Source organism: Esox lucius, chromosome 13 (assembly GCF_011004845.1).
Source record: "Esox lucius isolate fEsoLuc1 chromosome 13, fEsoLuc1.pri, whole genome shotgun sequence".
Classification (NCBI taxonomy): domain Eukaryota; kingdom Metazoa; phylum Chordata; class Actinopteri; order Esociformes; family Esocidae; genus Esox; species Esox lucius.
This window is the reverse complement of record NC_047581.1, coordinates 24,930,958-24,946,442: the sequence shown is the minus strand read 5'-3', so window position 1 is coordinate 24,946,442 and position 15,485 is coordinate 24,930,958. Positions and strand designations below refer to the sequence as shown.

The window sequence follows — 15,485 nt, the reverse complement described above, 5'->3', positions numbered from 1 at the left end:
ATAGTAAGAGGCCTAATAAGTATTCATGTAGGTTTTTAAGTGTTGTGTTTACCTGCTCTAAAAAGGCTTGAGAAAGTGAAAATAGCATAAAAATATCCACTTACCCCGAAGAGACTAGAGGTGTTATCAGTTGTCGCTGGCACTAAATCATTGAAGAGCATTGAAGCCACTGTTCAGGTGAAAATAAGGGAGATGGAGACACAGAGAGGAAGGTAATTAAGTGGAAATTGAGATGCAGGGAGGCGAAAAGGGGAGAGGGCAGAGTGAGGGGACAACAAAAATAGAAAATAGAATAAAAATTCAAAAGGTAGCCTTTATGACCTTGAACAGTGCGAGAAGCTAGTTGAAGCTAATGCATACAAAGTGTTACTCACTCGTATCAGACAGCAGCCATTTGTGTTTGCAGCAAAAACAAACGTGAGACAAATCAGTTACGGTAGTCAAATATATTCAGTCCATTCTTCTAAGGATACAGGCTATACTGCCCTCATGACAATCCTGTTCCACAAACATAACACCCATTTCATTAGGGATGCACCAATATATTGGCCAGCAATCATTAGTGCACAATTATAGACAAAAATGTAATGATTGTGTTTAACACCAATTGCTTAAAACTAGTCCGGTTATTTCAGACTAATTGTGAAATAACCATGTGTTGTTGTTGTTTCATTGTTAATATTATTTCTCTGTTGCAGTTCTGTTGATGAAGTCTAATATCATATTTAGTAGATTTATATCCAGGCATTGTATAATGTACAATTAAGGAACAAGAATGTGTATCTATCATATCATTTATATATTTTTTATACACTATGCTTAACTTGAAATGTATAGAAAATCATACAATTTGTATGATTGTATTAGCATTTGTTGATATTGTAAGTATAGTCAGAAGCAACATCTGTGTTTAATTCATGCTATGATACACAGGTACAGAAATGACATAACATCGGTATTAACATTTTGCGATTGTGTTATGAATGTCAGCCAATTGGTATCTCCAAAGATTTTCCGTATTGGTTCATCCATACATTTTATTTGTTATTTTACCTGATAAATATAAATGAGAAAATTTTCAGCATTGGGGGCAGCCTTCCTCAGGGACAGAACAAGAGTTGTTTCATGGTTCTGGCTCAGCGGTTAGACCTTTTGTTTACAGGCCCAATTCTCTTGACCACTACCTTGCCACTCAATACATCACCATACTGCAGTAATAGTACTACTATAAAGCCATGGATAGATCCAATATGAATAGAGAGACAGTGATTAACTTGATTATAATATTGCTATAGAGCCAAGGATGGACTCACTCGGGTCTGGGGCCAGACACTCGCACTTGTAGGCGGTGACATAGTCAGGCTTGAAGTCAGTGTTGATAGGGTAGTACTTGAAGGAGCCCATCTGTAGAAATGAATTAACAGTTAACAGTGTGCACCGGTATTTCAATGTTTTGTTGAGTGTGCGTGTGTGTGTGTGTGTGTGTGTTTGAATGCCTGTGTGCCTGCATTTGTGTTTGTCCACATACGTGTGTGTGAGTTCGTACGACTCACCATCTTTTTTATTGCATCAGAGATGAAAATAAAGGAGATGAGGCTAGAGAAGCCCTCCTCGGTGAAGCGAGTCATGTATTTGATAATGTAGCTAGCATCTGTAGCAACCAGAAGGAGGCACTGTATACAGGAATGGATTCCTATCCACAGACGTAGCTCCATGTAGTCTAGACCATTGTTCCTGGAAAGAAAAACCATACCATTGTTCCTGGAAAGAAAGACTAAACCATTGTTCCCAGAAAGAAAGACTATAAAATCGTTCCTGGAAAGAAATATGGATATAAGGCACACACACTGTCCAATATGACTGATCAAATGTCAGAATTATGCCTTTCACATATAGTGCAATTTCCACATTTTGTTACATTACAGTTTAATTCTAAAAAGGGTTCAAACAAAAAAAAATCCTCATCAGTCATACATATGTAAATGTGACAATTCTGTTATTACATTTTTCATACATTTAAAACATTTCTGAATACTGTTTTTTTTCTTTGTCATTATGAGGTATTAAGTGTAGATTGATGAGGAAATAAATTAATTTATTTTAGAATAAGGCTGTAACATAACATAATGTGGAAAAAGTGAAGGGGACTGAATACCTTCTGTAGCACTGTATAATATAAAGTTGGATGCGTGTATTGTCATCAAATCACTAATCATCAGTGTTCCACACAAAGGCCACAGTATTTCCAGTAAACTATGGAGGAGTTGAGTTGCTCACTTGCTGAATTCAAATAGCAGTTTTTCAAAGATGAGGATTGGTCCAGTGGAGCTGAGGATGATAAGGGGTTGACCACTTAGCAGGCAGAACACTGTTCCTGACAACGCTGTGCCCAGGAAACTCTCCATAACACCCTGACATTGAGAACAGGGAAGAGAGTATGGATAGATTGATTGATAGATGATAGATATCTAGAGATGATACATAGATATCTCAGTATACAGTGGATATAAAAAGTCTACACACCCCTGTAAAAATGCCAGGTTCTTGTGATGAAAAGGAGACAAAGATAAATCATGTCAGAACTTTTTCCACCTTTATTGTGACCTATAACGTGAACAATTCAATTGAAATATAAACAGAAACCCTAACCCTAAACCCTAACCCAGTTTGTTTTTCAATTGAATTGTTCACATTATAGGTTACATTAAAAGTGGAAAAAGTTCTGACTTGATTTATCTTTGTCTCATTTTTTTTTTTTTAAACAAAAGGGGTGTGTAGACTTTTTATATCAACTGTAGCTACCACAATCCATGTCTACCTCAGATGTCTGTTTTCCAAGTTAAAATAAAGTTTAAATAAAAAATAAAAATACATTTATAGCCAAAGATGATAGGTAGATAGGTATATTATATATATATTTGGGTAGATACCGATGATAGGTGAGAGGTAGAGAGATAGAAATAAATCAACATGGGAGGGAGAGATAGGTATAAAGGAGTAGAAAGGGAGAGGGCTATGAAATGGGAGAGGATATTAAAAAACAGGAGGCATATGAAGAGAAATGGAAGGAGAGGGATATGAAGAGAGAAGGAGGTACTGTTTATTAGAGAGAGGCTGTGAGAGCCTGCTATATTTCAATCCGACAGACAGCCAATGTGAATCACCAGCAGCAACCAGCCACAGCACTTATTCTAAATGGTTTTCATGTGTGTCGAGCCGAACGAATTTATTCAGTGCAGTGACTGGTCCCATCCATCCGTCACCCATATATATCACCCTAGTTAGCTACCATCTTATTTCTTTGGGGATCATGATCAATAATAAAATCACTATTCTGCAAATCATCAGTTCAGAAATATATTTACAATCGGACAAAATTAAATAATGTTACCACCAAACACTTCCGTATTTCAGACAACACCAGCCTTACCTGGTAGTTGTCTGTGGCGTCCCCCAGCAGGCCTCCGAAGGTGATGGCATTGGTGACGCAGCCCAGGTAGATAAAGAGGACAGCAGAGATGGACTGGATGTGGAAGCCCTCATAGAAGTCACTAAGAAACCAGGGCAACTTTCTCTTGATGTCCAGGAACAGACCTCCACAGAACCTGCCACAGACACACTTTTCACCAACATAGCATTTTTTGGATTTTGCTGTTTTACATGTGAAAATGACAAAAACGATTTGTCACTAATCTCGTTCCCAGACACTTTTGTCCAAATTCCCAGAAGATCTGGAGGAGTAGATAAAGATCTGAGAATACAGTGCAGCTGAGATGTCTTGCTAGCACATCTTCATTATAATAAAATACAGTTGTAGCCTATAAGCTGAATTTTGAAGTGGCTGGTTCAGGCTAGACTGGATGTAATATATGTATGTTTATATGATAAAATGCCAGAAATGCCTGTCCATTTGATGCCATGGTTAACGCTATTTTGATTTGCTAAAATACAAACCAATAGAATGAGACAATTCTTTCTACAAGGCCAACTTTGTATGGAAGGTTCCTGGCTGTGCGGCATAGCTTGGGGACAAGGTTAATTTGTCACAGACACAAACACTGCGATTATGATGCCACACACATTCTTTTAAAAACACATTATCATCTATTAAATGCATCACAGTGACACACTTAATTTCTGTCTGTTGTTTCACGGTGTGACAGGATGCGCCAGTTGGACTGATGATTGAACTGATGATGATTTAAAACTAAAGTACTAATTTAAAACCAAAGTATCAGGCCAATAAAGACCTCCTAACAAGTCACTTAAATCATCATTCATGACCAGCCTACTGGCATGTGTGAAAGCTGTCCCTCCCAGGTCCCACCCAGTTGCCTACCTCCCAGTATGTGACAGCTCTTCTCCCAGTTCGTGAGCCACTGGCATCTCCTCATCCTCGGTATGGCCCCCACCTCCCCCTGCTGTACCATTCGCCTGACCCAGCTCATTCAAAGAGAACACTGACTTCCTGTACAGAGGAAAGAAACACAGAAAGAGAAGCAAAGAAAAGTGTTGATGATAGAGAAACTGACAATAACTTCTTATCGGGGTCTTAAAGGGGATTCTGGATCAACCTAGATTAGAAAAGCAAAAATGTACTCCAACCTCTTGTCAGCGGTGGGTACTTTCTTAGGGGGTTCAATGCGGATTTTAGGGTCCCACTCTCCAGGAGGAAGCACAATCACCTCATCCAAGAACTCATCTATACCTGCAATCAAATCCTCTCGATCTCTAGCTTTGTACGCCACATCGCTAAAGAGCTAGAAGGAGAGAAAAGGATACAGTGCATGGGTAAGAGAGTACGTGTCTGATATGACATCATGTCATAGCTATCATCTGGTAGAGCAATTTGAAAACTGTGGCTTGCACAAGTGTCCAGGTTGGTTGTGAAGTTGCTGTTTTTAAAGTGTAACGTTAAACAACCAAACCAACATAGAAAGTATTAAGACAAGATAAATCAACAAAATCAAAGCTAGGACATCAGGCTCCAAGTGATTTGTTATAATGTTATTGTGTCTACAGTCAAGGCAATGTGAAAATCAGGCAAATGCAGGAATGAGGATGTCATGAGGATGGCAAATGTTCTTGCTCAGGACAATAATTCAGTCTATTCCCACCACCTCATTCCCTATGGGAAAAATTATAATAACAAACCTGTATAAGGAAGAAATATTCAAATCTACAAGCATTATATTATAGTAATATTAAAGTATAATATTCCAATACATTATTTTAATTATTTGATACGTGTATCTGGGTTTAGGGAAATAACAGGATTTCTTTAATCTAACATTCAATGTGGCCATTATATTTTACTAAGGGAGCCTAAACAGTACCAGCAGCAAGCCAAGTAGACTTGATTATCAGTATCCACATGTTTGGCTGTCTCAAGATGCCAGTTTATAAAAGCTTTCATTTAAAAAATAAAAGAAACTTACGTCATCCACCATCAGGGTAGCTATGGCACGACCGATCTCATTATAGGATTTGGCTTTTCCTGTGGGCCCCAACAGAAGAAACAGGAATCTGCAGCAGTTTGGGGAGAGAGACCTCAAGAGTTGACCAAGAAAGGAAGACAGAAGAGAAGGGGGTAATATGACTGGACGTGGTGATATGTACAGATCAGATAGGCAGGCCTTACCTAGTGGGCACAGGGACCTCTGTGAGTCCTCCCAGAGTGGTGGCCTGAGCCAGGCGGACAAAAGCTACAAAGGGCTTCTCCAAGAAGTCCACTTCACCCACAAGGACATTAGATGCCTCAGCATCTCTAGGTATCTTTTTCATGAACTTATTCCTTAGCTATGTAGGGAGAAGGATAAAGTCAGAGTTGATGCATCGTGGCATATACTGTATGGTATGAACTGGTAGGATGGATAATTATGTAGAATATTGTACAGATACATTTACAAAAAAAAAAAGAATGCATACATGAGACTAGACTGCAATGTAGAACAATTATTTTGTCAGTCACTCCTCCTAGAGTTTCCAGCCAAAACAGGCTGGAACAGCAAACAAGGTTGTGAATCTAGAACCTTTAGGTCAGAGTGTACGGTAAACAGAGTACCAGCTTCTTAGCTAACCTTCCAATCCTTGTCATTTCCAGAAGGAGTTCATGTTTATGTACATGGATCAGAGAAAATAATAATCCAAACCTATTTTGACTCTGCTGCTTCAGCAGACACTCAGTGTCCATCCTCCACACATTCACTGATGTGGATGGTACCACTGAGTGGAATCTAAATATTAAGGAAGTGGACAACAGGGTGGATGGACTCCAACTGTAGTCAATGGTACCTTCTACCTGCTTATGTTCGTGGTGTAGCGAGTGAAATTGTTGCATCGAGGTATTGTTCATGAGCCAGGTGGAGCCCCTACCAAAACATTGGTGACACACTTTGCAATTGGTGAGTTGGCCTAGTTTTATATACTTGTTGCTTTCTTCTACAAACCACATAGTAACAGACAGTAGACTCAATGAAAGCTTATTCCTCTCTGCTTGCACAAAACAGATGCAAATCTGGGTGCATCTCATACACTGATCTTCAGGCAGTCCCCATCTGGTGCCGTAGTTACATGCACTGTTGTAGTTGTAAATACACCTACCACATTCTTCCTGAATGGACATATAGTCCTAATACTTTCCAAATACATTACTACAGGGATGTAAACATCAAAAGAAGACATTACAAAATACTTCACTATTTAAGTCCATTACATCGACGAGCCATTTGTCCAGCTTGGCACTGGACTGAACAAGACAAGTCAGCAGGAACATTATTGTGTATTCAACCCTTCAGTGAATATGTTTTGTATCAGTACAGGGATCAAGGATAGAAAGAACCACCAGCATTCAGTGAGTGCTTTAATAGGCTAGTAGATCAGCACTCTTCTAAACGAAAGTTAATATACAAGTGAGATAACTTGAATGATTTGGCTAGATTCATTTTCAATATGGGTACAACATACATTAATGGAAGAATTTTGAAAAGACATTAAACAGTACACCAAAATAGTTCAATACCAGACCTAATCTGTTTCTGGGGAATCTTAAAACACTTTTTTTGGTTGTACACAGTTTTTGGTTGTAATTCATACCTTATGCATATTATCATTACAGGAACAGCTATACTGGCAACGGCTGCATCAGCAGAATTGAAAAGGTCAGGAGGGAACTTGGCATGGACACAGCAACAGTCATTGATTGACAAAGACAACCCTGGGGTTTGCCCCACAGGGCTGGCAACAGAGTCCATAATAATATATTCTAGGTCACTGCAGGGAAGGAGAAGACGCCCTTCACCAAGCTCATTGGTATGTAGCACAGCATTACCTGGACTAAGTACAAAGACAGGAACTAGGCTGGATCAGGGGAGGGTCTTCCATGGGCCTGGTAACAAACTGGGATGGGCAACTGGTGTGCAACCGGAGGATATACACATGTGAACATACAGTAGGAGCCTGAATGTTGGCTGTCGCCACCGACTGACACCTGACACAGAGTCATCGAATCAGAACAGGAATCGCTTATAAGGGAACTGCTTGGAGAGTACAGGGAATCCTTAAAGGAACCATACCGTACTAGTACATAAATACAAGAACAATTACCAGTAGACATCTACAGATAATATTTTAAGTAATTTTTCTACACAGTTGTTTAGAGTGACTGAGATATCCCCTATTTGCACTGACTTGTAATCTTCTCATAATCGCTTTAGACACTCGCAGTACTATTCTTCACACCCTAAACCACCTGGACTAGCTAGTACTATTCCAGTCTCTTTAAGGGAAAACGAGGAGAACACAAGGATTCTACACAGTGAAATTAGTCATTAGTCATTAGACAGAAGACTTCTATAACATTATCAATATCACTGAATCAGTGACATAAGACATCAAACACATCAGAGACATCAGTAACACAATGGAATCAGATACATCTGTGACCTCACAGACATTAGGGACATGTTAGAGACATTAATGAGTCGAAGGAGCTTGTAGTCGTAGCACAGCACAGAACAGCAGATCAAAACCACTAAGCATACTTAGATGATGAGGGACTTGTTGACCATCAAGGATGCAACAAATCACATATACTGTAAAATAATGATGTCCCATTAACAGCCAACCGAAGTATCACAAAACGGATAAGTTTTATTACATAAGGGATCAATAAATATACAGTTCAAATAGGGTAAATAAAAAAAATATTATGACCAATACAAAAATTATCAAACAGATTAAACAAATAAATAAATAATATACATTAATTCACACTAAATAGGCTGCATAGATCTCCCTAGAGTACTGACAAAATGTAGTAAGTGCCCCCATCAGGAACATCTAATATATATATTTCTCAATGATCCCAGTTTTGTTTCAAATCAGTCCCAATTTGTGCTGTATTAGAGCATGTGCAGTAGATTTCTATAGGCATTAAAGGCTCATCCAGAAACAGATGCCTCAGGTCTACTCTTTGGTTCACTTCAATTAACAGCCTTACAACCTCTTTGGAGAACAGTGAGTGATTGTAGCCAGAAGGGCTTGTAACAAATACTCTGTCCTGTACATTTCACATGTTTTGATAAAGAAGATAATATATCTGTCTTAGCAGTGGCTAAATCGGAACATATGTATGTACATTGCCTTTGGAAAAGATTAAGACTCCATTATTTTCTCCCGATTTTGTTGATAAAGACCTCATTTACAATTGATTTAAAAATGTACCATCAATCTATAAACACTATCTCATAATGTCAAAGGACAAAATATGTTTTCAGAAATGTGTGCCAATTAGTAAAAATAAAAATACATCTCTGTACTCTGTACTTTGTGGACATGGCTATGGGAGTGATCAGAGTCAATGACTCAAGGACATTCACAGGCTTGTCTTGAAACCACTCCAGCATTGTCTTGGCTGTGTGCTTTGGGTCATCCATAAAGAAGAATCTTCGTCCAATCTGAGGTCCTGAGCACTCTGGATCAGGTTTTCTTCAAGGACCTCTCTGTATTTTGCTCAATTTATTCTTCCCTCAATTTTGACCAGTCTTCCAGTCCTTGCTGCTGAGAAGCGTCCCCATAGTATAACACCACTAACAGTTCTTGAGATGCTCTCAGAGTCCTTCAGGCGACATGTCATATGCCTTTTACTCAAGATTGACTTCTGTCTAGCCACTCTACAAAAAACCGACTGATTGAGTTCTCCAGAAATGGTTGTCCTTTTGGCAGTATCTCTGCAAGGAAACGCTAAAGATCTATCAGAGAGGCCTTTGAGTTCTTGGTGATGTCCTTGATCAAGGCCCTTCTTGCCAGGTTACTCAGTTTGGCCTAAAGCACAGCTCTAGGAAGAGTCTTGTAGGTTCCAAACATCTTCTATTTTACAATGATGGAGCCCACTGTGCTCCTGATAACTTTCAATTAAATACCAATTGTTTCCCAAATCTATGCCTCGACACATCTCAAATGTCTACTAAGAGTTAATCTTCAGGGCTTGGTTGTTGTTCAGCCATGCACTGTGTGGGACCTTATACTGACATGTGTATACCTTTTTAAATCATGTCCAATAAATTGAATTTGTTTCCAATCAAGTTTTAGCAACATCTCAGGAATGATCAATGGACAGTGGGTCTGAATACTTATATACATGTGATATTTCTATTTTCAATTCATTGGCACACCATTCTAAAAACGTTTTTGCTTTGTCATTATGGGGAACGTTGACTTAAAAAAAAATAAGACAAAGTGAAGAGGTCTGTACACTCACCTAAAGGATTATTAGGAACACCATACTGTGTTTGATCCCCTTTCGCCTTCAGAACTGCCTTAATTCTATGTGGCATTGATTCAACAAGGTGCTGAAAGCATTCTCTAGAAATGTTGGCCTATATTGATAGGATAGCATCTTGCAGTTGATGGAGATTTGTGGGATGCACATCCAGGGCACGAAGCTCCCGTTCCACCACATCCCAAAGATGCTCTATTGGGTTGAGATCTGGTGACTGTGGGGGCCATTTCAGTACAGTCAACTCATTGTCATGTTCAAGAAACCAATTTGAAATGATTCGAGCTTTGTGACATGGTGCATTATCCTGCTGGAAGTAGCCATCAGAGGATGGGTACATGGTGGTCATAAAGGGATGGACATGGTCAGAAACAATGCTCAGGTAGGCCGTGGCATTTAAACGATGCCCAATTGGCACTAAGGGGCCTAAAGTGTGCCAAGAAAACATCCCCCACACCATTACACCACCACCACCAGCCTGCACAGTGGTAACAAGGCATGATGGATCCATGTTCTCATTCTGTTTACGCCAAATTCTGACTCTACCATCTGAATGTCTCAACAGAAATTGAGACTCATCAGACCAGGCAACATTCTTCCAGTCTTCAACTGTCCAATTTTGGTGAGCTCGTGCAAATTGTAGCCTCTTTTTCCTATTTGTCATGGAGATGAGTGGTACCCGTTGGAGTCTTCTGCTGTTGTAGCCCATCCGCCTCAAGGTTGTGCATGTTGTGGCTTCACAAATGCTTTGCTGCATACCTCGGTTGTAACGAGTGGTTATTTCAGTCAAAGTTGCTCTTCTATCAGCTTGAATCAGTTGGCCCATTCTCCTCTGACCTCTAGCATCAACAAGGCATTTGCGCCCACAGGACTGCCGCATACTGGATGTTTTTCCCTTTTCACACCATTCTTTGTACACCCTAGAAATGGTTGTGCGTGAAAATCCCAGTAACTGAGCAGATTGTGAAATACTCAGACCGGCCCGTCTGGCACCAACAACCATGCCACGCTCAAAATTGCTTAAATCACCTTTCTTTCCCATTCTGACATTCAGTTTGGAGTTCAGGAGATTGTCTTGACCAGGACCACACCCCTAAATGCATTGAAGCAACTGACATGTGATTGGTTGATTAGATAATTGCATTAATGAGAAATTGAACAGGTGTTCCTAATAATCCTTTAGGTGAGTGTATATTTAAGGAAACTATTCTGATGTTGCAGTTGTAGGTGAAGTAAAATGTTTTTTTCTTTACCCCACTGAAAGAATGGTTCTATGTCAAACTACCATGTGAGGTGAAAAGTGTTCTGACCGGAACTAAATGAGAAAAAAGCAGCTGAATGGTAGGTATACTGTACATTCTGTAACCTTGGCAAGGAGGGCAACATCATCTTATCTCTCCATCCTTAACTGACTGCATTCTTCATATCCATAAGAAGTGAATAGCTGCAAGAGGCTGTGATACTACTTTACTCATCCACAAGAGCGGACGTTGAACCTGACCTCATGATTTGTTCGTGCCGTGCCTTTGACATACCAGCTAGAGCAACCTGGATGGTGGCATTGCAGCTTCTGACATTGTTGAGGGAGGCTTTCATCACACCAGTAATTTTATATTTTGTGTAAATCCTAACCATAACTCCCCGATTGGCACACCTATAATAAATTAAGTATCTTTACTGTAGGAGCCAAACGGCTCTGAATTAAAGTTAACTTGAAAAATGTAACTGTGGACATGGTATTTGTGTTCATCAAGACAAACATGTCAACACTCCAATGGGGTCATATGCTTAGAATTGAAATTGTATTGTGACAATTATATTCCAAATGTGACCACAATAACAAAATTACATAGACTTTGTATTACATACCATTCTGGGATTTCAACCCAAAATAGTCTAAGGCACCCACTAGGAACAGGATATCAGTATTATTGTCCTTATATTCCTGGTGGGAGTTAGTTGTCAGTATTTGGTCCTTATTTGGAGTTGTGCTGTGGTCCAATGGAGTTCCTTCACAGTTGAATACCTGATCGTATATCTATGTGGTAAAAAATACCAAGTAGCCAACAACAAAAGCCATAATAATTGAGTGAATGCATTCCAAGGCATTCTCACATTTAAACATTTATAATAATGTATTTTTTAAGAAATGTATGGAGCTTTCTATTCCTGGCAATGACAGTTTGTTGACAGTTTGTTGGACAGCTTACCTCTGTTGATGTTTTTTGTCATCTCCTCTGAGTAGATACAGTATGTGGAATGTGCCTCAGTACCATGTCAGCTTTTTCAGGGTTCAACTGCATCTTGGGCTTTAAGTATCCCTCTGCCAAAAATGAACTCTCTTATCTGTGTTTGCAGAGTCAAAGCAGTCCAATGTCTGACATAGATGCAATGGTTCTTTCTTTTGGAAGAATGTAGGGATTTCTGCTATTCTGGACTGAAATGTGATAAACATGCTAAAGCATGCTATGTTATTGGCCTCCTCGTACACCCCTACAGAAAAGGTCAAATTGCTGTATAATTGAGTGGGTTCTTGTGGTACAATGACAGGAGATGGTGTGTCCAGTTCAATATCCAGTCTCTGAAGATCTAACCATGCCAACACTTCACAAGATCTATCCATGACAATGAAATAATTGAGTCTCTTACACCACCATGAGTGGTTTGTGCAATGTTGGTTTGAGCGCATAGTCCTCTTTCTAGCATTTTAGTCTTGGCTCAAACACCGGAAAAATAACTCTATTTTTTTACAGCATCATGATGGGTTGCTGAAAGGCCCATCCTGGAGAATTTTTTGAAAATCTTCACACATCCATATTGCAGGATGGGATTTAGTATGTATGCAAGTACACCAGTGTGTATTATAGAGCCGCCTCTTGCTGATGTGATGGTGGTATGCAGCCACGGAGCCTTCACAGACACTGTCATCCCTTTATACCATCAGCTTCACTTGTTGACGTATCATCTGACGTAGTTTGTCATGCACCTGACCAATTTAGTGGTTGTTGCACAGTTCCTCTGAGACATTTTCAATGATGCCAGCCTCATCTGACCCAGTAGTCGTTTCTGTACTTAAAATAAAGAAGAAATTAAGATTTAAAACTATAATGTATATAATGGTACCATGGGTTATTGCACAACATTTTTTAAAGGTAGTAGGTTGGGCTAGGTTATTTTACTTTACTCAAACACCCAAAAAATAATAATTATCTATCCCAAGGGAGAATTAAAATGGCCTTTTCAGTGCATGGGAAAAAACATATGGAATAAACATAAAGACTCAATAGGTAGCCTACCACAGTAATTTCATCAATATCTCAGTTTCACATATTTCTCAAAGCATATGTAGAATTACAGCAGTTAGCACATCTTTAAAGAATGATGTAGATGCATCATGTTGATCATAGCTACTAAAAGCTACCAACCTTGATTATTCTGTGTTTCTTTACAGGAGCTTGACAAATCTTCTTAACCTCTCTTGGTGTTTTGGAACGAGTTGTCTCTCAAGTGCTTTTTGTGTGCATGAGTTTGCCAGCACTATAAACAGAGTTGATTGCTTTCCATTTCAACACAATACTTCCTCCACACGGCTCAGAGAACAAAAGTGTTTTTTACATATTTTATCCAGTTGAATCCGGAACAGATATGCAAATGGGGAAAGTCATAAAAACTATGGGACCATTATCCACAAGACACCAAACATTTTGCCGGATCCTGTTGATAAGATTTCTTTTCATAATATGCTAATCTTAACAGAACATTTTAAGACAGGCCCGTAATAGTTTTAACTGAACAAAGCAAAAAAACTGTTTCAATATAGGTTATTTTCTCAATGTATAAAATGATACAACCAAACATATAACAAGCAAACACTCCATTCTCCTCCAACCCAATATGAATACATTAAGTCAATATGCCCAATGCTAGAATTAATTCAATCAAATGTATGAATTACATTCAAATATTTTTCTTTCTGTCTAATTTGCATAAAACTTGTGATTGAAGAGATAATTTTAAGGGATTATCCAATCAGAATTACTTAATATGTTCATGAATTGTAGTAAGATCACTTTCTATTGGTCATAGAGAGATCAAAAATAGTATGCACACATTTGAATGATGTTTGAGCATTGCTGACATTAACAGAAAAGTATCTTATCATCAGTTGATATGTTTAAAGATGCTGGGGAATGGCATACATTTTTGATAATATGTAAACTATATCTAGTCCTCAAATGTATATTAAAAACTTTAATAAATGGTATTTTATATACATACTTACATTTTTGGTTGGTTAGCTAACAAATTGGAGACATATCCACCCTGACTTGAAATGAACCAAAGCACCTCAAAACAAGATAAGGTATAAATAGCATATTGTAACCAGTTGAAACTAGCAATCTACAATATCTTACATGGTAGCTTCTTGGCATTTTTGATATAGCTATCTGACCTTTCAAATCATAACCACACACAACTCTCTGTGCCTGTACACATCCTTTTCTTCTTTAAAATGCTAACAATTTTGTGCAGTCACTAAGTATGATTCTAGTTATTTTAGCGTTATGAGAATGGATGGTTACTGGTTGACACTATATATAAAAGAAGCCTTCTAATAATTCTGAGCGCTTTTGTTGAATAGGGATACATTATCCTACCTGATATTCAAAGTGTTTTACCGCAGGAAAAAACTAATATTTTTCAAGACCTGAGTTCTCTTTATAGAACTATAGAGCATCAATAAATATTGATTATGAGCATCTCATGAAAAAAATAATTGTAGGTATTTCTAACAGGGCGACTGAAGTTCCGCTGTACAGGGGCTGTACATTTGTTATACAGTAAATATATTTATGGTGGATCCTTATATTACAGGAGTGACCAAGAGGTAACTTTGTCAACAATGTCAGTGGCTACTGTCGTCCATACAGACTCCATGAGCAAGTACACTGTCCCCATACCAGAATGGGGTCAAACTGACAGTTAGACATGTTCCACATAACTAGTGAAATAGACATTTTGAGGTGAAATGCTTTTCAAGTTTCAAGTTCAAGTCCTATTTTTGGATCCACATAAATATCACTATAGAATACAAATAGAATTTACTAGAGAAAAGTGTTTAAAGCTGTGGAGCAAGTTTTTGTTTGCCACCCCCAAAAAACAAACCATTACAGTAATTACAAACATTACTACAATTAAAGGTTACACCAATTATTGTGTTGTCCAAATCAGAAATTGTTATCTTGTGAAATCTGAAGATCTGAAGAAACTGGACAATGTGAAAATGCAGTGGAAGACCCAAAAAGCTGTCTGCTTCTGAAAAACTGTACTTTTAAAGGACACTGCCGTGAAGCACAGAAGCAAATCCTGTGAAGTCTTAAAAAGAAATGGCTATCTTTGACAGATTAGCAAAAATGTTGTCTCCAAACATTTGATCAAGAATTACTTAGAGCGGAAATAACCTGATTGAACTCTCACAGTAAAATATTGGCCAGTCCAGAGCCCCAAACTCAACATAACGGAAGCTGTGTTGGATCACTTAGAAAGGCAAAAGAACAAAAAACTGCCAAAGTCCTAGAAGAGTTATGACAAATTCTGCAAGACATTGGAAGAATTGACACCAAGTCTACTGATCTTTCAAAAAAAAAAACTTTCTATTTTATTCATGTTTCTTTGTGTTTACTTCAATGTTATATAATCTGTCTTC

At 38.5% G+C, this 15,485-nt stretch overlaps 1 protein-coding gene across 2 annotated transcripts in view; it reads right to left on the bottom strand.

The window, feature by feature from the left end:
* Window positions 1-15,485, bottom strand: part of slc4a5a (solute carrier family 4 member 5a) — a 38,078-nt gene that overhangs the window by 8,153 nt on the left and 14,440 nt on the right. The window contains exons 9-17 of one of the 2 annotated variants that reach the window (XM_010902708.2): window positions 5,642-5,799; window positions 5,439-5,526; window positions 4,606-4,760; window positions 4,340-4,468; window positions 3,431-3,605; window positions 2,278-2,411; window positions 1,554-1,734; window positions 1,314-1,404; window positions 105-142 (exon numbers count right to left, since the gene is read on the bottom strand). In XM_010902708.2, the coding sequence (XP_010901010.1) occupies window positions 105-142; window positions 1,314-1,404; window positions 1,554-1,734; window positions 2,278-2,411; window positions 3,431-3,605; window positions 4,340-4,468; window positions 4,606-4,760; window positions 5,439-5,526; window positions 5,642-5,799 (1,149 nt within the window). The remainder of the gene's footprint in view (window positions 1-104; window positions 143-1,313; window positions 1,405-1,553; window positions 1,735-2,277; window positions 2,412-3,430; window positions 3,606-4,339; window positions 4,469-4,605; window positions 4,761-5,438; window positions 5,527-5,641; window positions 5,800-15,485) is intronic. The other variant, XM_010902710.2, reaches the window with a different exon arrangement.